General features: G+C 39.7%; 2 protein-coding genes and 1 non-coding gene across 8 annotated transcripts in view; 1 reads left to right on the top strand and 2 right to left on the bottom strand.

The window, feature by feature from the left end:
- Positions 1-855: 855 nt before the first annotated feature.
- On the top strand, positions 856-6,252 carry Trmt61b (tRNA methyltransferase 61B). Its single transcript, XM_087907565.1, is given in 8 exon segments — positions 856-927; positions 3,655-3,885; positions 4,063-4,118; positions 4,120-4,257; positions 4,448-4,536; positions 4,539-4,573; positions 5,991-6,046; positions 6,048-6,252. Coding segments are annotated over 8 exon segments (882 nt in total).
- Trnac-gca (transfer RNA cysteine (anticodon GCA)) lies at positions 3,347-3,418 on the bottom strand. Its single transcript has one exon. It is a non-coding gene; the product is annotated as a tRNA-Cys (tRNA).
- Positions 6,168-24,850, bottom strand: part of Spdya (speedy/RINGO cell cycle regulator family member A) — a 32,346-nt gene continuing 13,663 nt past the window's right edge. For 3 of the 6 annotated variants that reach the window (XM_048431165.3, XM_048431166.3, XM_048431167.3), the window contains exons 5-7: positions 24,142-24,313; positions 16,230-16,527; positions 6,168-7,224 (exon numbers count right to left, since the gene is read on the bottom strand). In XM_048431165.3, the coding sequence (XP_048287122.1) occupies positions 7,133-7,224; positions 16,230-16,527; positions 24,142-24,313 (562 nt within the window). In that variant the 3' untranslated portion in view covers positions 6,168-7,132. Of the gene's footprint in view, positions 7,225-14,426; positions 14,556-16,229; positions 16,528-24,141; positions 24,314-24,850 lie in introns of all 6 variants that reach the window. The other 3 variants (XM_048431171.3, XM_048431170.3, XM_048431169.3) reach the window with 3 other exon arrangements.

Here is a 24,850-nt window from a genome sequence, read left to right on the forward strand (position 1 = left end):
GGCAGGCTTATAACTCCAGTCCTGAGAGGGCAGAGATACAAGAGTTCCTGGGGCTCACAAGACTACCCTAATTAGTGAGCTCCAGGCCAATGAGAGGCATGACCTCAAATGAGGTTTATGGTATTCCTCATACATAACACCACAGTTATAACATAACAGTGACAGCACCCCAGGCTGTTCTCTGACTTCCACGTGGGGACACACATGTGCACATCCCTGAACACACATACATAAAAAAAAACATCTTTTTAAAATAGCCTTTGGAAGTGTGTGTGTGTGTGTGTGTGTGTGTGTGTGTGTGTGTGTGTGAACACGAGCACTTGTGCCCTGGGAGGCCAGAAGCATTGGATCCACTGGAGCTGAAAATTTAGGAGGTTGTAAGCTGTCTGTGCAGGCACTGGGAGCTGATTGCAGAGCAGTATGAACTACTTTTTCCCCTTTGGAGATTGAGTCTCTCTATATGGAGCCCTACCTGTCCTGGAGCAGCATTAGTGCATTATTCAAGAAATCCTCCCAGAATTCCATTTTTTAAAAGGATGTTTTGGAGAAAATTAAAACTAAGGATTGAGATAAGGACTTCTGCAGCCCTAAGTCTGGCCGTGCAGACCCTACACTCTGAAGAATGGCATTGTGCAGAGTAATGTCTCCAGCACATGGACGGCATGCTCTCCCCAGATGACGTCGGATCAGAATCTTTCTGAAGCTCACTGCTCTCTGCATTCTCCTTACAGCACAGGCAAAGTGAAAGCTACTTTTCTTCCTTGTTGGGATAATAATGGATTATAGAAGATTTAAAAAAGAAAACAGAAAACATTTTCTAAAAAGATAATGCAATTGACACAGATGTGTCCACTTATGAAATATGAGGGCATAAATCTTGGGATCCTCTCGCGGGACTCTGAGCGGAGGAACTGTTGTGCCCAGTTGGTAAGTGACTTTGGAAAGCTCTTGGGCTCCCTGTCTCTGAGCATTGGTTTGTTTTCCCATTTCACGGCACGACACAAGTAAACGTATTTTGCAGGCAGATCACCTGGAGGAAGAAAATACGATGGCTTTGTTTTGCAACTTTCCCTCATCCATTCCTTCAGGACTCGTGCTAGGACCTCAGGGATACAATGTGGAATAAGGGAGATCTGCTCTCAGAACTCAAAAGCAGATTGAAGGGGGCTGGAGAGATGGATTGGTGGTTAAGAGCACTGGCTGTTCTTCCAGAGGACCTGGATTCAATTCCCAGCACCCACATGGCAGCTCACAACTGTAATCCCAGTTCCAGGAGATTCGACATCCTCACACAGACAAATGTCACATAAAATAAAATAAATAAAAATGTTAAAAAATATTTTAAAAAACATTGAAGCCTAGGAGAAGGACGCTGTTGCCGAACAATCTTACCTGTTAGTAACAGAAATGGGAAAAAGCCCAAGGCGAGCAGAAAGGAGACCGGACTGGGGGGACATCAAGGCAGTGCTCTCTGAGGAAATGTGGGGGGGACATTTTGAAGGACACTATTTCTGCTCACTAAGCATTTTGTGTGATTCGCCATTGTCGTCTTTTTTTTTTTTAAATTTACTTGCAAGGATAAATAACAAAATGAGAAGTAATGCAATCCACTGATGTTTACTGGATGATTTTATGCTCAAAGCAGAATATGACAAACACAAGAGAAATAGAAGCAGGGGATAGAGAGATGGTTCAGAGGTTAAGAGCACTTGCTGATCTTGGAGAGAACCCCAGTTCAGTTCCAGCGTCTCTACGGTGGCTCATAACTGCCTGTAACTTCACTTTCAGGGGATCTGATGCCCTCTTCTGGCCTCTGAATGCACCAGATACACATGTGGCAGACATGCATGCATACACGGCAAAACATTCATGTGTCTCAGTATCTCTCTCCTGATTTTTGTTTTTTTCGAGATAGGGTTTCTCTGTGTACCCCTGGCTGTCTTGAAACTCACTCTGTAGATCTAGACCAGGCTGTCCTGGAACTCAGATCCACCTGCCTCTGCCTTCCAAGTGCTGGGATCAAAGGTGTGGGCTGCCGCTACCTGGCAAACCTTTTTTTTTTTTTTCTAAACAGGAACATGAGAAGATTATTACATAAATTTAAAGTACAGTTTGTCAAATTCAGTTTTGAGACAAAATGAGGTAAACTTTAAAAATATGAATAGAATTTTCCCCCGTGGTGTTGAGGCTTGAACTCAAGACCTGATGCAAGCTAGGCATGCAATTAACTACTGAGCAGCTATACTCCCAGACTATGAATGGGGTTTATTTTTCATGTTTAAAAGACTTTTTATTTACTTTTATTTTTGTGTGCATGGGTCTGTGTACCACGTGCGTGCCTGGTGCCTGAGACAGGGTCTCATGTCCACTGGCCTGGAACTTGTCTGGTGAGCTAGAGGGCTTGGTCCCTGAGTGCTGGGGCATCTGCCTTTCTCTGTTTCCCTAGGATCAGAATTACATACCAACTTTGCTTTAAAAGAAGGGGGAGGGGAACACTTGCTTCAAAATATGTGTAGGTATCAGAGGAGAACCCAGGAAAGCATGTTCATCGTGTGGGTTCCTAGGATGGAAATCTAGTCACCAGTCTCTGGGTTGGGCACCTTTTCCTACAGAACCACCCTGCTGCTCACCTCTCATTTACATGTGGGTTCTGGAAATCAAGCGCGGACCCCCGTTCTTGCAAAGCAAGCATACTTTGCTTTTGCAAGTACATACTGAGCTATTGCCCCAGTTCTCGGTTAGTCTTTAAAAAAGGTTTATGATACAATTAACAAGGGCTATTGAATTTGGTTGGTGTAGTTAGAAATCTCACATCCCGCTTCTCAGCTCTCTTGTCGGGGACCTTGCGCTGGTCATTTAATCTTCCTCTTGTGAATTTTCAATATACATTCATGGCATTGCCTGATGCCCTGAGATCAAGCAGACACGCTAATGATATTTAACTTTGGGTGCAAAAGGTGACTTCAGTTTTAAGAAGTTGGAGCGGGGGTGCTAAAACAATTGTGGGTTTTTTTGTCTTGTTTTGTTTTTTTCTGATTTTTCGAGACAGTATTCTCTGTGTAACAGTTCTAGTTGTCCTGGAACTAGCTCTTGTAGACCAGGCTGGCCTTGTGCTTACAGACATCCGCCTACTTCTGCCTCCTGAGTGCTGGGATTAAAGGTGTGCGCCACCACCGCACGACTTGTTTGATTTTTGTAAAGAATTCTTTTGGATAAGAACGTAAGCGAAGTTTTAGTTTGTTCTTTCTATTATGTAGTTCTGGTCTTTGGCAGTCCTGGACCTTCTTATATAGACCTTAAAGCATGTGCCACCATAGTTTCCGTTGGTTTTCAAAAGTACAAGGTAAGGGGGCACCTGGATTTGAACCAGGGACCTCTTGATCTGCAGTCAAATGCTCTACCACTGAGCTATACCCCCATTGGCTACTCTGGTCTTCCTCCGCTCTGTGGACACTCTGGACTTCGGACTTCGGACGGACAGGCAGTCCCTACCCATTCGAAAAGGACTTGCCAGTCATGAACAAAGTGTGCGGGTCACCAAGCAGTGTAATCTACGATGCCTGACCAACGAATCTCAGGGCTAGTATACTTTTGCTTCTTGGGGGTGATAGGTGGCGTTCCCGTTCACCACCACTAGCGACTTAAACCTGGCAGAAGACTTTCCAGGTTCCACAATCTACATTTCGTCTTTCCTGGTACTCCTGGTCCCCGGGCGGCTGGAAGAGGTTGCTGAATGGTAAACTCTGTACTATCGCCACCCGAAGAAGCAGCAAGAATTTTTGCTGCGGAGACAATCCCCTTAGCCGCGAGGTCAACGAGCCCCAAGCTCCGCCCACCGTGTCTGCGGGACGCCGGTGCAGTGACGCTACTCTGCCTGAGACACCGGTGAGTCCGCCGCCTATGCTGCCGAGAAACAAGGCGCAGGGGCTGGAGCTGTGATTGCGTCGCATGTGTACCTCAGCACCTGCTCTGTTTTCAATTGCTGAGACTGCTGAGCTCCAGAGTCGGTCGAAGCTCGGAGCCGATTCGTTCTTAACATAACTTGGATTAGTGTCTTGAGAGGGAGCTCAGTTCCGGTGTTGCGAGTCCCCGCCTGGAGACGCGCGAGATGGAGAGCGCGTGCTCGGGTTGTCTCCCGTCCCGTGCTCCCGGTATCCGGAATGTAGGGACTCGGTGTCTCTAGTCTGTGGAGAACCTCAGGCTGTGGACTTCGCGGGAAGAGTCACCCCCTCGAGATCGGGAGGACTGGAGTGGAGAGTAGAGCCACTGTGACCCCTGGGATTGCGTGCTGTCCGCGGTGGCTCAGTTGGCGACCGAGAGAGTTTAACGCTTCCTCTTTTTGCTTCCCTTACAGAGAGGGACCCTTTTGGGCCAGGGAGCTTATTTTAGTTCAGACGGGGGAAAAGACAGCTGTGCAACGTCGGGCACTTTAATAGTAACTGGGGACAATCCCGTTCAGCAAGATGGTGGGCAAGTTCTCTGGCCAGATCCTGACGAGTTCCTCTAGTAAGAGTTTTCTGCTGCAGAGGTCAGGTTTGGGGACTATGTATTATTGATGAAACGAAGACTTACCGTTGGGCATTGCGATAGGGATTAGGTGGGTGTGGGTTCCAGGAAGGGCAAAGATGGGCGCAGTACCACACTCTGATGAATGTTCTCACCATATCACCAAGTGTTGGAGTTTCTCAACATGTTGGGTTTTTAAACATGTTCAGATACTGATAATTTTAAAAAGAAACTGAGTTTAAGTTTGATAGTCCCTACTCCCATATCTAAAATGAAGATTATGTCAGTTTTCTATTAAAGTGACGAGGACTTGCTAAACAGAGACGTACTTGTTCCCTACAGCTCTTAAGTGAGTTCAATACTTAAGAGAATGTTGAATGTTTGGGGGTAAATTTTGTAGTACCATTATAACGGTTTTGTTTTTTCTTTTTTTAATATTTGGTGTGTATGTTTCCCAAAGTCAGTTCTCTTCTGCCACCTTGTGGGATCCTGGAATCAAATTCAGGTTATCAGGCTTGTCCACAGTGTATCTACTTGGCTGGGCCATCTGCAGGCCCCATGGCGGTATTTTAATAATACTTAATAAAGTATGTTACTGGAAGTATATTTTATCACATGTATTTATATTAGGGTTAGGGATTTAACTCAGTTGTAGAGAGCTTGCCTGGAATGCATCAAAAATCCTGCGTTCTCTGCCGTTCTTTTTCTCTTGAGATGCACATAAGTGGTTATTCAGCCCAGGTAAGACACCAACAGACCAAGGAAACGATTCCATCCAAGTCCAATTTGGTGAGCCAGTGAGATTACCGGGATTAAGTACTGATGCGTGGGTATGCCAGCGAGCTACTTCCTGGAAAATCTCCATCCAAGCATGGGTGACTTCTAAAGCCACATCAATGGAGTCCCAACCCCAGTAAACCTTCCTATGTCACCCCTAATAACCACGTGAAACCGCAGCTGGGACATGGGGAAGTTGTGTTTTGGTGAGTGAGCAGGAGTGGATAAGCAGGTGAAACTCACCCCTGACCCATTTCAAGAACCGAATGGTAATAGGCCCATCCTTGGGATATTTTGAGGTCTCATTGGGTAACAAGAGATATGCTGATTTCAAGATTACAAAGGTCTTATCTATCTAGTAGATGGAGTTCCACTAGTCAGGCACCTAGCAGGCAGGGGCAGGAAAATCACTGTGAGTTTGGGCCAGCCTGGTCTACATAGCAAGGTTTCAAACTCTCTAGTATTATAATTCTAAATTAAACGTTAATCATTTCTTTCTTTTCTTTTTTGGGGTGGGAGTGGTTTTGAGACAGGGTTTCTCTGTGTAGCCCTGGCTGTCCTGGAACTCATTCTGTGTCTCAGACCCAGAGATCTGCCTGCCTCTGTCTCCCGAGTGCTGGGATTAAAGGCGCGCATCACTACCACCCAGACTGGCACATATAAAATGTTAAATAGGCATATGTAAAATGTTGAATAACTGTTGAACTTTGGATGGGATCCACACCTGTGAACTTGCTCTCTCAGGTGAACAGATAAGCGAGGTCAGTCAGAGATTGGCTGGTTTGCCTTACAAAGAAGAGAAGTAGAATTCTGCCTCTAAAAGTCAGACCAAGAATCAACACAAATTTACAATTACATTCTTAAAAGAAAATTGAAGCTGGAAATGAAGTGTTTCAAGAGGAGAACCATGGCGAGCTCCAGTTTTATTTGATGCTTGCATATTCAATAGTAAGTATTGTAGATTCTTGAGTATATTGGCCAACACAGTCACACAATAACACGCTCACATAACTGCTAGATACTCTTCATGGATTATCATTATTATTATAATTTTGGTACAGAAACTGAAATGTAGTGTTTTGCTATTCTGTTAAATTAATTGCAGAAGTCCTAAAGAGCTGCTGGAGCTCTTCCAGGAAGCAAGTTTAGGTCCTTGTATGTGCACATTATCTAGGCCGTGAAAAGGGTTTCAGATATATTTATTTATGAAGCAGGCTTATCCTTTTGGTCATAAGCTTATCTGTAAGGTTATTACTATGTGATCGCTGGCAAATGTTTCTGTATACTGACTAGCAGTATAGCTCCAATACAAATACAAAAAGAAGAGAAAGAGCTTACAAGAACAGGACAGTGTGAACAAATTATAAACACATATAGTGTAGAAAGCATTTTGTTCTGTTACACAAAGTCACATTCTGATTTTCTATACAGACCATATCTCTATATTCTAGATCTGCTCACTGGCAAACTGTCCACACACGAAATGTTTTCAGAACATACTAAATGTTTCTTTAACTAATACAGTGGTATGACCTTAATTGTTTTCTCTTTTAAACTGGTTTTTCTTGTCAGGTTGAGAAAGGTCAAACCACAGCTGAACTGAGATACCTGAGATGAGAGCTGTCAATTTGAAGGCAGAGAAGTATCAAATTAGAATTTCATATTATCAATCACTGTCATAAATTGGTATTTCTAGTTATTACTATGACTTGTATAACTTTTACATATGTTTGAGGAATAACAGAAGCTAAAGAATATTGTACAATTGGGTATCTGTCCCATTTTGACATTGTCTTGCATTTATTTTGATAATCTGTAGTTAATTCCAGGTTGCTTTAGTTGAGCCACGTCATTCTTCACTTCCTGTAAACCACTCCATAGCTCTGTCTTTCTTCATAAAATTAGTTTCCTTTTCTTTGTTTGATTGATGGTCATTGGCTACTGAAATAAAATACGCATCTTAAGGTAAATTGTATTTTAAGACAAAAATTTATATATTTCTAAATATTTTTAACTTTTTATTTTGAAACAGAGTCTCAATTTGAGAGTGGTGATCATGCTTTTAATTCGAGTTTGTTGAGGAAGAAGCAGGAGGATTAAGATACAAGAGGCCCTACCTCAAAAAAAAAAAAAAGACCAACAACAAAATGATTGAAATAGGATTTTTTTCGTTTTTTTTTATTATGTATACAATATTTTGTCTGTGTGTATGCCTGAAGGCTAGAAGAGGGCACCAGACCTCATTGCAGGTGGTTGTGAACCACCAAGTGGTTGCTGGGAATTGAACTCAAGACCTTTGGAAGAGCAATCAGTGCTCTTAACCACTGAGCCATCTCTCCAGCCCCTGTTTTCTTTGTTCTTTTGTTTTGTTTTGTTTTGTTTTCCAGACAGGGTTTCTCTGTGTAGCCCTGGCTATCTTGAACTTACTGTGTAGACCAGGCTGGCCTTGAACTCAGAGATCCAACTGCCTCTTCCTCCCAAGTGCTGGGATTAAAGGCCTAGTACATATTTTAATTGTTTGTTTGGAACTTTAAAGTAATAATAAGCCAAGCAGTGGTGGCATAAGCCTTTAATCCCAGCTCTTGGGAGGCAGAGGCAGGCAGATATTTTTGAGTTTCAGGCCAGCTCGGTCTGCAAAGTGAGTTCCAGGACAGCCAGGACTGTGGGAGATGGGGTGGTGGGTAGAAAAAGCTGGAAGCAGTAGTGGTGGACATCTGTAATACCAACACTCCTATAGCAATATGGGAGGTAGAAACAGTAGATTCACCTGGGAGCTTGCTGGTTGGTCAGCTAGCCTAGAGTATTTGGTGCAGCAGCAAAAACAATGGAAGAGCCCACCTCAAGAGGTGGAAGGCAATCTCCAAAAAGCCACAAAAACATAAACAAAAGGAAAACAGGACTGTAATAAATAGGAAGAGCTGAGGAAGAACCGATGAGAATGATATAATCATAATAAAGATGTAACAATGTTGCTTTTGTTTCTAGGAATTGACACCAGGACCTTGAGCCTGGTACATCTTAAACACACTATTAATGGGGTATACCCTCAAGACATAGTAATTCTCTTTGTTTGGTTTCTATTCCTCTGGGACTTAAAGACAAGGTCTCAAGTAGTCAGGGTGGCCTTGAACTCTGATCCTTCTGCCTTTTCCTCTAGAGAGATTTGGTTTGAGACAAGGTCTCATTCTATAACCTAGGCTGGCCTTACTATAGTTCAGGGTGTTCTGGAACTAATGGCAGTCCTCCTGCTCCAGTCTCCTAAACTCCAGAATAACAGATGTGAGCTACCATAGACAGAATTTTGCCTGTTTGTTTGTTTGTTTGTTTCTCAAGACAGTGTCAGACAGAATCTTTTAAACCAGGTTAAAATAAATCAGAATTAATATAACTGGTACCTACGAATAATCCCTATTCCTAATTCACATTCTTAAAGTTTATTTCTCCCATCATTGATGTATGTCATTAATTATGATGTCGAAGCAGAACTGCCATGGGCTCCAGGCCAGCTTGGGTTATATAGTACATTCATGCCTGTAGCTGAGGAGGCCATTAGCTTTAGGGGGGAACCTACTTCTGTTATTTTGCTAAGTGAACATGATGCCATGCTGCTTTCTAAATAATTAACATTATACCCCTAGATTAGTGCTGCTCTCAACCTTGGTCATAGAGGCCTTCTGTGGTGGGCAGTGGTTAATGCATAAATTCATAACTGGTCAAAGTGCTGAGAATCAGTGACTGGTGCTTAGCCCTAAACGGGACATCTGTGTATTACACACACAATTCAGACAGAGGGAAAGAATGTAAGAGCCAAAGGATAGAGAGAAGTGCTATAAAACATTAAGGAAATGTCACTGTGCTAAGAAACCCACAACAGCCATGTTTACCTGCATAAGATCAACCCCATCAACATTCTAGCATAGATGGGAGAGGGGAGTCCTTTTTCTTCAGTAGTGTAGCCACTGGTAAGGTGGCCTTGCTCTAGCAAACAGAACATGTAAGCAACCCTAATTAAACTTGGTGGGTTACTTTAACAACAACAACAAACAAAACTGAGTATGATGGAATATACCTTCACTCCTAGCACCAGGTGGCAGGGACAATTGGATCTCTGTGAGTTCAAAATCAGCATGTTCTATATAGCAAGCTTTAGGACACCTAGGGTAACATAGTAAGATCCTATCTCAGAAAAAAAAGTTTTTTTTAAAGGCATAGAATTAAGAGGTGGATATGTTCTAAAGAAGGGGTTCAGAGGGAGAAAGAGGGCTATAAAAGTGGGGAATGGGAAGGTAGAGGCAGGAGGATGAGAAAGAGCTTGGTGTCGGGATCAGGCTATATGGGATCTTAGAGAATTCTAAGGAGTTGGCCCAAGCTCAGTATGTAGCTGAGGTTGACACCTTGAACTTCTGATCCTCCTGCCTCTGCCTTCTAAGTGCTGATAATACTGGTGTGAATTATTATGCCTTTATTGTGTAATGCTGGGGATCAAATCCTATGGTCAGTGAAGGCTAACCAAGTACTCTGTCAACTGAGCTGTATCTCCAACCCAAATTTGGCTATCTTAAAAACAAAAAACTGAGGTGCCACTGCAGTAACTTAAGGGTAACATGCTTAGATTTTTGTGTGGAAAAGTCATCTGGCTGCATTAAAGTACTGACTGAGGTCTGTCTGTACTGTAACTAGAGTTTTGATGTCCAATAAGTGTAGGTCCTATGTGGCCACATGGAGAAGGAATTGGATTAAAGGCAAATGAACATCTTGTTGCTTAACCTATTTCATTTCAAACTAAGTGATCTTAGTTTCTGCTTAACATGTTAGCATATGTTCAGTGGATAATTGAACAATATCTCCTAGCATTGTATCCATCTTAATTTTGAATTGAATGATAAACAAATTAGCATTTGATTTCAAATAGTTCATCAAGCTCCAGTTTAAGATCTTTCTCCAACCCCCCTCTCTCATTATGTTTGCATTCTATTTATGGCCCAGATGCCATCCCCAACTGTCAGGATCTCACTCCCTGTGTAGCTCAGACTAGCCTTGAACACATGATTTTCATGTCTCGGCATCTAGGTAGTAGGATTATAAGCATGCTAGGACAAATACTAACTAATGTTAACTTTCCTTTTTTCTTTCCTTTTCATTTTTTTGAGACAGGCTCTCACGTAGCTCAGGCCGACCTCAAACTGATGATAACCTTGAATTCCTGATCCACTCCATGTCCAAAGTGCGGAGGTTATAAGTGTATGCCACCATGCCTGGCTTCATGATAGTTTTTTGTGTCTATGTCTGACCCTCATGTATCATGCTCAAATCTTAAGAGATCTGGTTCAGAACTGTCTTGCGGTTGATTTCTAGAGGCCTTGCCCTAACTTTCCTATCCAGTAAATGGTCAGTAAGTTTGCTGGTGGATTTAAGTTACACTGGATCATGCATCATTTCATCTAACTTAGTTACAGTAATGCATATGTGATTAGGAATTAAAGGGGACAGGTATAAAAAAATATAGTGAAGAAAGAACCAGATTAGCTAATGATTCAGTGTAAGACATACTGTATTTTCAAATTCCTATCTGTCATTCCACTCTGTCCCTTACGTTTGCCAGTCCCTGGAAAAACAGGACTAGGACTCATTCAATGTTCTGTTCATACGTTACTTGTCCTGAAAATCTTTTACCAACTTTCTCATTCTACAGAGAGAATTCTGTAGTCTATTATTATGTTTTTTTGAAGATAGGATTATCTAGAGCTTTGGCTAGCTTAGGACCTACAGTAATTCTCCTTCAGCCTCCAGAGTTTTGGGTTTATAATTCTGTAATATTTTGTGCTCCTAAATGTTGGACATATAGCATAGCCCTGATCACATTATTAATCCATGTGCCTTGCTCTGTTTATTTTTGGCCTGGGCCTTGAACCAAGTGTTCAGTGCCTGCCAAACATAGACTCATCCACTGAGCCATATCTTTATCCCTGATTATATCTTTGTTAAGTGCAAAGATTTTTGTTTCTTTGTCAAGATAGGGTTTCTCTGTGTAACAGCCCTAGCTGTCCTGAAACTTACTTTGTAGACCAGGCTGACCTCCTCGAACTCATAGAGATCTGCCAGCCTCTACTTCCCAAGTAGTGGGATTACAGGCGTGTGCCACCACTACCTGACACAGTGGAATGATTTTAAACATGGATGACTGTATCCAGAACACATATAACAATTTAACAAAAAAATGAAGTTCTAAAGTTGATTTTTTTTAATTTTATGTACATTGGTGTTTTGCTTGCAAGTATTCCTTTACTTGTGTATAGTCCAGATCTTGGAATTACAGACAGCTGTAAACTGCCATCTGGATGCTGGGAATTGAACCTGGGTCCTTTAGAAGAGCAATCAGTGCTCATAACCACTGAGCCATCTCTCCAGCCCCAAGTTGATTTATTTTTAAGAAAATTATTTGGTTATAGGTTATCTAACATAGAGATAACCTTAAGAGATGTCTTAAGATGGACATATTCCTGTTGGTGTCTAAGAAAAGGCTTGGTTATTTTTTTCCCCGCTGTTTTAATTTTAAAACCTCAAGTTTGCAGACAGTTCGTGTGCATTTTGGACTAGCTTAGATGTCTTGGGGCTTCAAGCCATGTAAACAGTAGCAGAGATAGTTTAATATAAAATGGGCTACAGGGTTTGGAGGTATAACCTAAATGTAAGAACATGAGTATAGCTTATATAAGGCCCTGGGTTCAAACAGCAACACTAAAAACAAAACCAGCAAAAACAGAAAAGTGGGGGCTGTAGAGATGACTCAGTGGTTACAAACCCTAGACCATTCTTCCAGAGGACGTGGGTTCAATTCCCAGCACCTACATGGTGGCTTACAAACATATGTAACTCCAGTTCTAAGGGATCCTATGTCTTCTTCCAGCATCCATGGGCACTATACTCACATGGTAAGGAGATACACATGCAAGCAAAACACTCATACGCATACGATTTTTTTTTCAAAAATTGCATGTTTAGATAGAGCTGAACCCCTTATTTCTGCTGCTTTAGCTGGTAATAGTGTGACTTTTCTGAGTTTTTCCAGCAGTAAAATGAATATTACAAAACCACTTCAAAACTTCTTGGGCAACTGGGCTTTTAAATGTGATTAGTATAAAGGACTAGTATATCATTGGTACTTTTCTGTGTTAAAATTGCTTTCTGGTACATGTTACTTAAAAATCAAACAAATTTAGCCATGGTATTGCATACTTGTAATCCCAGAGGCAGATGGATCTCTGTAAGTTCGAGGCCAGTCTGATCTATGCAATGAGTTTGGACACCCAGGGTTACACAATGAAACCATGTCTTAAAAGAAGAAAAAGAGAAAGGAAGAAAGGGGAAAAAAATGCAAGTTAGGATAGATGGAAGAAAGTTGCTTTCTTTTGTTTGAAAGGTGTACTGATCACTATCTACAATAAACCACAGCTTAAAAACCTGGAGTCAAAGTCAACTCCTTATATGTCTCTCTTGAAAGATTTTGTTGGTTTCAAGACAGGGTTTCTCTGTGTATCCTTCGCTGTCCTGGAACTCACTCTATAGACCAGGTTGGCCTCAAACTCAGATCCACCTGGCTCTACCTCCCAAGTGCTAGGATCAAAGGCGTGTCTGCCACCACTGCCCGACTTGGAATGAATATTTTATGACTATATATAAACCATCAAGTGATTCCAGCATTATGTAGACTGTAGGGGAAATGTTTTATTAGCAGAGGACACTATAAACTTGAGCAGTTGCTAAGGCAGGAGAGACCGACCCTACTCTAGGAGATGCTATGATTCCTTCTACAATACTGTATACTTCATCCCTAGTTACTTCACATTCTGTGAAGCCCGGAGAATGAATGTAGACTTTTTATTGATTAAATGTATATGTGATCATTATTTTATATCTTTCCATCTAATAGGGGTTTTTGTTGTTCCTAATGATTTGGTTTTTAAATTTTATTATTTACTTTGATGTATACAGGGGTTTTGCCTGCATGTACATGTGTCCTACATGTATGTGTGTGTATAACCAGTGTGGTATCGGTAAAGGCCAGAAAAAGGCATCAGGTACCCTGGGACTTGTGTTACAGTTATGAGCCACCTTGTGGGTGCTGGATTCAAATTGGAGGCCTCTGGAAGACTGGGAGGTGCTTTTCATCACTGAGACATTGCTTCAGTGCTCACCACCTCCCACCCCCCTAATAAGAAACCACTGTGGCTTCCAACTTGCAATCCTCCTACTTTTACCTCCTAAGTGCTGAGATCACAAGACATTGGCACCATACCCAGAAATATTTTTCTTTATATCACTTGTCCTCTGATAGTATCAAAGGATTTTAGAGTTAACCTTAAGATTCACAGCCAGACCATGGTGGCACACACCTTTAATTCCAGCACTCAGGAGGAAGAGGCAGGTGGATTTCTTGAGTTCAAGGCCAGCTTGGTCTACAGAGCATGGTTTACAGAGGGAGTTTCAGGACATCCAGAGTTACACAGAGAAACTCTGTCTCAAAAACCAAAACAAACCAACAAAGACCTATAAATCCTAAACTGGGATTTCATCAACAAACAAGATGAAAGCACAATCCTTCCACAACTCCCTGCCCTGTTTCGCCCACAATGTCTCAAAGACATGTTTTAAATATTTAAAAATTGGGGCTGGAGAGAGGGCTCAGTGGTTAAGAGTACTGACTGCTCTTCCAGAGGACCTGGGTTCAATTCCCAGCACCCACATGGCAGCTCACAACTGTCTGAAGATCCAGTTGCAGGGGGTCTGACACCTTCACACCAATGCACATAAAATAAAGTTAAATAAACCATAAAAAATATTTTACAAAATTTTAAAATTACATTCTCTCTCTCTCTCTCTCTCTCTCTCTCTCTCTCTCTCTCTCTCTCTCTCTCTCTCTCTTTCTCTCCTGAACTCGGGTAATCAGCTAGCAGTCTTTACCCACTGGCACATCCCTTGCCTCCAGCTTTTTGAGTACAGTGACTGGCAAAGTGCCTTTCTTCCTGCCTGTACTCCAGTTTCCTAGTGGGATTGTCAAGGTCTTAAGTATAGAGTATGCTCCAGTGAGATCTACAGGACTGATCTAAAAACACAGCAGTTCCTCTTCTGCTTTCTGTAGATACCTGTTCAAATTATTAGAATTTGCTCCCAACTCAATCCACAAGCATTTCAGAAGGAACTTGGTTCTTGATATTTCCACCTCTGCTTTAGCAATCTTCTTAAAGGCTTCTGCCACCAGCTTATTTTCACTGCTAAAAGCAAGATTTCATCAAAGGCCCATAGAGCATACTAGGTAGGAATTCAGGTGACTGGGGTTTCAAATATTACTCTACCAATCTTGGGCAAATTAACAAAAGCCTCGGTTTTCCTTATTTGCCAAGTGGAGATAACAATACTTAACCTCCAATGGTAGTGTATTATGAATATTAGGGGTTTTCTGTATTGCCTGGGACATTTAAGTATCCAATAAACCTTACCTATTCTGAGGATCAAAGAATGTAAAAGAGCCCTGAAAGATAGGAGAGGGATGATCAATTCTTACTTTATAATTGATCAGCCCTACTTACTGTCAAATATGGGTATGACAATAATGAATGTACTTGGAGATGTTGAAAAGCAAGAAACTATACTGTCAGTAAAATTTGTTAAGTAAATTCTGTGTCCAAAGAAAGGAACAGGAACTAAGGTTCAACCTCTACTGTCAAAGGACTAGAGTTTAGTTTCCTCTTTAGTAAAGAAAAGCTTCAGTAGTCATTGTCCTTCTCATAGAAATATGGTAAAAATAAACCAGTAAAATTCTGAGGTTGTATGTGTCTGTTTTTTTTTCCATGATAGAAGGGAAAACAAGAAATCTTTCAAACGAGAGAAACAGGATCCTATTACAGAGTATTCTAGTACTCTTTCAAATCTAGAAAAGAAATGCTACATATAAAAATAATTTGAGGGGCTGGAGAGATGGCTCAGTTGTTAACAGCGCTGCCTGCTTTTCTAAAGGTTGAGTTCAATTCCCAGCAACCACATGGTGGCTCACAACCATCTGTAATGAGATCTGGTGCCCTCTTCTGGCTTGAAGGCATGCTTGCAGGCAGAATATTGTATACACAATAAATAGATCTTTAAAAAAATAATTTGAAAGTTATGATATATTTCTGGCTAATATTTTCTAGTTGATATATCATTGTTCTAAGTAAGCATTAGATCTCAACAAAAATGAAATATGCAAATAAATTTGATCTGGGATTTCCATCCGTATGCTGTGAATATCATTGATTAATAAAGGAACTACTTTGGGCCACGTGGCGATATACAGATTAATATAAATGGGTTAAACTAAGATATAAGTGTTATCCAATAAGAAGCTAGAGCTAATGGGCCAAGCAGTGTTCTAAATAATATAGTTTCTGCATGATTATTTTGGATCTGAGCTGCCGAGCAGCCAGGAACCAACAAGTGGCCTCCTCACAACAAATATTAAGGCATAACATATCACAATAAGACTAAATGCCAATGGGAAAATGATTTATACTAAATAATAAAAGGATAGCCTTTATATAGTCTACTTTTGTTAGAAATAGAAAAGTATATAGAAGAAACCAATAATTAGGTGGGGATTACAAGTAAATTTATTTTCTTGAAATCATTTTTAAATAAAACATACATTTCATAGAAACCCTTCAAGTCCTAATACTTAGAGCGCTAATACCCTCACAACATACTGAGTTTCAGCTTAATATATGTCAAAATCCTTTTAGTGTTTATACACTACCACAAAACAGGTATAGACAGAATAAAAAGTGGTAACTCAAAGAGAGAAAACTTTCAATACTAATTTAGCTCAGTTATGAAACGTTTGCATCCCTGCCTGGAAGGTGTGACTAGATAAATAGCATGCATTGGTTTAATTCTATTTTACCATTAAAGCATACCTTGAGAATAGCTATTGGCTTGAGAAGGTTCACCTATCTTGTCCACTGTTAATGAATTGTGTAATTCCTGAGAGTGTTTTTCCATTAGCTCTACTGTGTCACTGGATGAAGATGACGATGAAGACAGTCCCAATCTCATGTATCTTCCTTTTTTACCACACAGTAAACAGTCTACTGGTGTGGCACTAGGACCCCGGGGCAGATGAACTTCATCTCTGTTGTAGTTCCTAACAGCTCCACTGTGATGCACAGAGCGCTCTCGTTGCCAGATGTAATGGGTTGGTGCAATGGCCATAACCTATAGTGAAATGGTTACTTTAGAATTTAATAAAAGTATAGAATTGAGTAAAGTACAGAAATTGTACTCCAAGAACAGCTTTTTCTAAAACAGATTAAAAAACAAAAGAAAGGAAAAAAGACTGTTGTAGAACCAGGCGGGGGTGGTTCACACCTTGAATCCCAGCACTTGGGTGGCAGATGCAGGCAGATCTCCGTGAGCTTGAGGCCAGCCTGGTCTACAGAGCAAAGGACAGCAAAGGCTTTGCAAAGAAACTCTGTATCAAAAAACAAACAATAAGAACATTTAGGTTACCAAGTTTAGAGTTTCTACAACGGCATTTCTGTAGAGTGGCTTCTTGGATCTTTAATAGTATAACTGGCAAGGATCTAAATTAGTTCAAGCAGATAATACAAATGAAGAAACCTTGGGCTAGAGAGATGGCTCAGTGGTTAAGAGCACTGGCAGCTCTTCCAGAGGTCCTGAGTTCAATTCCCAGCAAACACATGGTGGTTCACAACCATCTGTAATGAGATCTGGTGCCCTCTTCTGGCATGCAGGCATACATGGAGGCAGAATGTCGTATACATAATAAATAAGTAAATCTTTAAAAAAATGAAGAAAACTTTTAAGTTGATATTTATTTATTTAGTCAGTTTTTTGAGACAGCATCTCTCTATATAGTCCTGGCTGTCCTCAAACTTAGAGATCTGCCAGTTTGTGCCTCCTGAGTGCCAAGAAAAGGTGTATGCATCTGTCAATAATTAGACACCTGCTAGGACATTTATTTTTAAAATTCTGATTATTTCTAAGTGTATGAAAGATAATTTAGTTAATCTAAAACATTACATAATTCTTAACTTTTGAGTGTGTTAGGTTAAAAAATTAGGCTCCTATGTTTGTTAGGCTAATTTTTAAATATTTGCAATTATATCAAGGGTTGTGGTAAAAAAACAAAAACATAAATTCATTTCTTTGTTCTTTAGTTTCCTTATTTGTTACACAGAGATAACCCCAAGAGTATATAATAATTTAGAAGGTTGTGGTGAGGAAAGAATGCATTTTATAAAGCACTTTAGGCCTCACCATTGGGGCTGGAGAGATGGCTCAGTGGTTAAAAGCACTGGCCAGTCTTCCAGAGAACTTGAGTTCAATTCCCAGTACCCACATGGCAGCTCACAACTGTAACTTCAAGATTTGACACTGACATACAGGCAGACAAAACACCAATGCAAATAAAATAAAAATAAATTATTTAAAAAGACCTATCAGGCATTGTTGTAAGGTTTACTAAATAAAGCACGGACTTTATTTAGTAAACCTCTATTTAGTCATAGACTTTCTTGTCCTGGCTCTACCAATTACTGACTGTATGCTACAGAGCAAGTTATTTAACCTCTCTGAGGTTCACTTACTTCATTGATAAAAATGGGAGTGCTAATTATCCCAAAGATTGTTTTGAGATTCAATATTATATATGTAAAATCTTTACCACATAGTAAGCAGCTGGCAAGTGATAGTCATTTAAGACATCAAGATAAGGAAAAGATTACTATGCCAACTCCATGAAATTAAAAACATCAATGAGTTTTAATTCAAAACCTTTAGCTTCAGTTATCAATGACCCACAGTAAGTGAGAATTAGAATAATCCTAAAATGAGAGCCAGACTGAGCCACAGTAGTGGCTTAACCTAGTGATTTTTCTAAAATGTTTTAAAATTTCAGAGCTATATTGGGGGCCTAGGAAGGCCAAGGGAAGGCAGCAGCGGAGGAGCTCAGTTTCAGGGGTGTATATATAAGGTGTATATATAATTTTGTTTGATAAGAACTCTTGCTAGGAAAATAAAATATTACTAGATTAGTTTACTCAGCAAATGGTGGTGGTGTGGCTTTACCAAGCAAGTGCTGTACCACTGAGCCACTTCACAAATTTCTATGCAAGTTTCTTAAATTTTATGTGTGTATTTATATACACATATATAGATAAAATGTAATCAATCTATAAAATAAATACATATAAAATATATACACCCATGAAGATGGGAAGGACAGAAACTATGATTCATATAACTCAGGATGGCTTTGAACTCACATATGGCTAAAGATGACCTTATTCTTGAATTTCTGGTCTTCTTGTCCACCTTCTAAGTGATGGGTTTACAGGTGTATACTGCTATATCCTTCCTTTAAGTTTTCAACTAAAACTATTAATAAAGTGCCATACATAAAAGAAAACTGAAGCAAATGAGAATGTTAATTGTACAAAACTTCCTAAGGTGAGGAAGTAGAATATTAGATAACTATTACGATTGTATTTTTGGGGATTGAACCCAGTGCTTCATGCAAATTAAGCAGGCACAATACCACCGAGTGAGACTCCCCAAGAATTTTTTTTTTTTGAGACAGGGTTTCTCTGTGTAGTGTTGGAGCTGTCCTGGAACTCGTTCTGTAGACCAGGCTGGGGTCAAACTCACAGAGATCGTCCTCCTCTACCTCCTAATGCTGGGATTAAGTGTGAGCCACCACCACCCAGTTTATTTCTTTTGTTTTTAGTGAATGCCTTTTCCTCAGCACTTTTTCATGTCTAGAATATTCTCTTCTTTTGTCCTAGTATGACTTTTGATTTGTGTGTTCTCGGAGAAGCTAGGCGCCCTCATCTGCTACTTCCTAGCTGTGAGGTAATTCATGTGCAGTGATTAGAGCCATGACTGATGGGCTCTCAAAGACTGTGAGGATTGTTTTCACCTTAAATCTTTACAACATTTAACATAATTTTTTTACACTGGGTGACATGATGCCATTTTCATGCGAGTATGTAATGTACTTTAAGCATATTCCCCACACCTTGCTACCTTCACTCTTTTGTGCCTGACCCTCCCTTTTAGTTTCCTTTATACTTTTGCTATTTTTACTTTCTTTTTAAAATCCATTTTACTTATTATTAGTTATTATTTGAGACAGTGTCTCTTTATGTAGCCCTAACTGGCCTGGAGACCAGGCTTGGCCTCAAAGTCACAGAGATCCACCTGCCTCTGCCTCCCATGTACTGGCACTAAAGTTGTGTGTCACTATGCCCAGCCATACTTTCATGTCAGCTGTACATACATGGTTCAATGCATCTCTATAAAAACGTAAGATGCACAAAATAGAGAAAAATGTGGTATTGGTGTTTTTGAGGTCTACAGAATAGTAAAACAAGAAATGAAAGTAAAAAAGATACAAGTATGAAAAGAAGTCAAAGCATCCTTATTTTTAGACGATCTAGTTTCATACATAAAGTCCACAATCCCAAGATTCCATCAGAAAACCCTTGGATTTGATAAACAATTTCAGCAATTTGGCAGTATATATTAATAAAACATAGAAAAATCAGTAGTCTTATATACCAATAACAAACAAGTTGAGCAAGAAACAGAAAAATAATCTTATTCACAACTTCCTCAAAACAAACAAACAAACCTTGGAGGGGCTGGAGAGATGGCTCAGTGGTTAAGAATACTGAGTGCTCTTCTAGAGGAACTAGGTTCAATTCCCAGCAGCTCAGAACTGTCTATAACTCCAGTTCCAGACCTGACACCCTCACAGACATACATGTAGGCAAAACACCAATGTATATGAAATAAAATAAATAATTTTAAAAAACCGTGGAATAAACTTAACCAAGAAGATAAAAGACCTATATAATTAAAATGTATTCTAAGCTTTAAGCATCATTACTATGTGGTGATTCTCCTTAGCTTCTTTTTACCCAGTTATTACCCTAAATTCCTGTTTAAATACCAAATTCCTTAACTTTCCAATAAACCAGTTTGATTCTCTTTCCTTTCTTATTACATGAGAGAATCCAACATTCTTTCTGTTATACAGATCTGAAATCAATAATTTGCTTTCCCAAATATGCTCTAGCCAACTTATTACTATGTCATGACAATTATAATTTTGTAACATTCTAACACTGGCTTTACTTCCAGAGTACTTCTATCTAGTTCATAAACTATAGCAAGTGTTTAGCTCTTTACAGCAATTCCAATAGAGGGTCTCTTTTGCATACCATCATTGTATTATTCTGTCCAATACTATTGCTTCCTAAATTACAAATCTGAAACCAAGCAGTAGCTAACAGAAGTTAGCTATGATAATACTGTAGCAACTACACAGAATACATAAAGCAGCATAAAGAAAAGCTTTCTCTCCAGTCAACTGCCACCCTCTATGATATATGAAAGACGCTGGGATGGAATCTCTCAGTGGATAGGCAGCTACTCTGATATGTGAACCATATCAGTCTAGAAATTAAGCCATCATCAGTGTAAATTAATTTCACTTTAAAGGAACTATCTCTAAAAAGGCAAGAAAGTAAGAAACCAAGATCAGAGTCAGTAGGAAATAGTCTTAATTTTTTCTGGAAAAGCCATGTGTGTGTGTATGTGTGTGTATGTACATGTGTGTATTTGTATATATAGAGCATATTTTATTTGCATATAATTATGGTCCACCTTTCTTCAAACAAGTACGTAAGGGAGCTGAACACAAAATGGGGGAGCTGGAGAGATGATTCAGCTATTGAGAGCAGTTGTTGCTCATGCAGAGGACCTAGGCTGGATGCCAGCAGCACATGGTAGCTCACAACTATCCATATCTCAGAGAATTTAATTCTCTCTTATGATACGGGCACCAGGCACCCATGTGGTACACAAATACACATGCAGATAAAACACCTGTATGCATAAAATAAGTCTAAAAATTAAAATAAAAAGTAATTCATTAAATTGGACTCAAAGGGAAAGTTGAACTAAAGTGAGAAAAAGCAGACAGTTATAAAAATCAATGCAGTTAATATGGTTATAGATAATAGTTCCACAAATGTAGTTTTTAAAAGAAAAGGGGCTGGGTATGGTGGTGCATATCTTTAATCCCAGCATTCAGGAGATAAAGGCAGGAGATTCCTGTGCAGTCAAGGCCAGCCTGATCTATAGTTAAGTTCCAGAACAGCCAGTGCTATGTAGAAAGAGCCTATCAAAAAAAGAGAAGGAAATAAAGAAAGGAAGGAAATAAGGAAGCAAGAAAGGAAGAAAAGAAAAAAAAGAAAAGAGAGACAAATTACAAATCTCAATATTACCTAAAAGGGTAACACATGTTTTTTAAAGAAGTAACAGAAAGACAGGTCATAATTTAACCACACTTTTTAATCTGAGAAATGGAAAGAATAGTTGTACTTTTTAGTTCTCAAGATAATAAGATACAGATGAATCTTCTAAATTACCATTGAGAAGTTTATATGGTGGCTAGATGCCATAAAGAAAACAGAACATTGGGAAGTCATTACACATGACCTTTAGATCTTTATGTTAAAGTCTTCTAGAAAATATCTTAATTTGTATGCGTATCTGCATATGCACATGCCTATGGCACCAGAAGAGTGTGCCAGATTCCTAGGAGTCAAGAGCTGCAGGTGGTTGTGAGCTGCCAGATATGGGTGCTAGTAACTGAGCTCTGGTCTTCTGGATGATGAGGAAGTGGTTCTAACTGCTGAGCTATCTCTCCAGTTCTTCTGAGTTAACGACTTAGGAATAAACAAGATCATTTACTAAGTTAATTCCAATGGAGGCAAGAATAGGTCCCAGGACTGAGCTCTGAGGCACCTTAGTAAGGCTGATGAGAGAAGGGGAACTGACTCGGAAAACCACATGAACACAGTACATCAGAGAAGTAAGTGTGCCAAACACTGCTACTAAGTTGAGGACTAAAGTCTAAAATCTGACCTATGTCTTGGCAACATAAGGCTATCAGGAGGCTGTGACAAAGCCCCTGTTGGACAGAGGGAAGGTTTTATGTAATACTTTCAAAGAGAATGGAAGAGAACAGAATAGAAGCAGAGTAGTATATATGTGGAAATTATAGTGTTCAAATACGGCCTTCTGTCACTCCCAAGGTTGGCAAATAGCTATGCAGATTGCCATTTATTTCTTTTTTTGAGTCAGGGTCTCACTATGCAGTCCAGGTTGACATTGAATTTGAGATCCTCCTTCTTTAGCTCCCTGAGTACTGAGATTATAGGAACGGACCACAACATTTACTGTTTATCCACTTGACCCAAGTAGAGACATAAAAAAGACACGCAAGAAATAGAGACATAAAAATAAGTTACAGGATTCTTTTAATACCTTATAACTGGGTTGAGTTCAATTTGAATGACAATAACTTTATTTTAGAGGCCTCATATAAGTAACTTTTCATCTTTTCTCATTTAATTTAACCTTATAGAGTCTTAGCCTGCTATATAATCTTTCTGTTATTTCCTGTCCTCTTTTATTTCTGAATCCTTGCATATATACAGGGTTGGGCAGTGGTGGCGCATGCCTGTGATCCCAGCCTGGTATACAAATCAAATTCCAGGACAGCCAGGACTGTTATACAGAGAAACCATGTGTCAAAAAAAAAAAAAAAAACCAGGAAGAAACCTTTTTATAAATAAAACCATTTATCTTACTACAATACAATATTAAGAAAACAATATGCTAAGCACGGTGATGCATACTTTTAGTCCCATTTCTAGGACAAAGGTAGACTGATCTCTACATAGAATTTTCTAGGACAGCTAGAGCTATAGAGACCCTGTCTCAAATTAAATTTACAAATTTTCTTTGTGAAAAGAGGTATAATTTTAAATAAATTTAAATTATACACTGGTATGGGAGAATTGTCTGTATTCTGTCAATCATATTTTAAATAAATGCTGATTGGCCAGGCAGGAAGTATAGGCGGGAAAACCAGACAGAAAGTAGAGGTGGAGCAAAGAGAATGGGAGTATTCTGGGAAGCAGGAAACTCCCTCCGCCACTCTTGCCCAGATCACCGAAGAAGCAACATGTGAGCTGACAGCTGGAAAAGGTACTGAGCCACATGGCTAACACAAACAAGAATTATGGGTTACCGTAAGATGTAAGAATCAGTTAATAAGAAGATTGAGCTAATGGCCAATCAGTTTATAATCTTATGGAGTCCTGTGTGTGATTTTCTTTGGGGCTTGCCAGCTGTGTGGTACTGGGTGGGACAGAAACCCCAACAAGTCAGCCCTCATGTTACAATACACCATGCTGTTGGCCTCAGTGTTGAAAACTTGATCATATACTTTAGCAGAAATTATTATTCAGCTCTAGTTTCCTAATTTTATAATAATCTTGAATAAGATGCTTTAATATGTCCACAAACCCCTTGCTGGCATAGTGGTGATCTTTTAGACAGGAAGGGGACACTGCAGTAAGAACAGTATAGAAGTAGTCTGCTCTGAAAAATGGAAATGACAAATTTTAATAACTGATAAAATTCATACAGAAACAGAATATACTCATACATTCATAATAGTGACTGAGGTTAATGATCTCTGTACATGTACAAAGACAGAGAGAGAAAGAGCATTAAAAACCAAAGTGGGGTGGGCAGGACAGAGTGGCCCTATATACTTGTATTCTAAAACTGAGGAGGACAAAATAGGACTATGAATTCCAAGCCAGGCTGGGCTACTTTCTGGACTCTATCCCAAATAAGGAAGCAAAATAAAACCAAAAATAAAAATAAACCAAGGAAAATTAGGTAAACAAAGATTATAAATAGAAACTGTTCTTAAATCCTTACCTCTTCACAGCACCGCCTGCTCACAATAGCCCTATAGTCAATCCTGTCCCAGAGCTGGTCCCTTAACTTTAAGAAATTAGGGAACAGTTTTCTCCAGTTTTTCCCTAAAGCCCATGGAAAAATTTCATACTTGGCTTCTTCTTCATCTTCTTCAACTGTATTAGCCAGGTACCTAACAAAGAGGATCAACAACCCAAGAAAGAAATGGATAAGGGCAATAACAACAGAAAACGAAACAAAACAAAAAAGAAATACAAACGACTTATCAACACATGAAGGGTATTCATATCTAAAGTACATAATAAACATGGTGATATAATTGTTGCATCTTCTAGGTCTTTCTGTATTCCTATAAATTTTGACCTTTGTTCTGGGATGCAATAAGTTACCCTGAAACAGTCTGAATGTTTTCTGACTTCTAAGGTGAATCTGTGGTATGTTCAGCCGACCCCAGACAAGACTTTCTAAAGCATCCCCTTACTACTCCAGGGACTGTGGTGTTGCCTGCCTGAGAACAGCTATGTTTATTGTTCTAGATGAACGACTGTGACCCCCTCTTTGGTCTATCTTTGGATTATCTTTCTTTAGGTTATCTTCAGATAGCTCCTTCACACACATTTGGAAGTCGGTATTTTGCCAAATACTTGAGGGGAAGCAGACATACAAAGAAGCAGAAAAACAAAAATCATGATAAAGAGAAAAACTGACT

Source organism: Myodes glareolus, chromosome 6 (assembly GCF_982192425.1).
Source record: "Myodes glareolus chromosome 6, mMyoGla1.1, whole genome shotgun sequence".
Classification (NCBI taxonomy): domain Eukaryota; kingdom Metazoa; phylum Chordata; class Mammalia; order Rodentia; family Cricetidae; genus Myodes; species Myodes glareolus.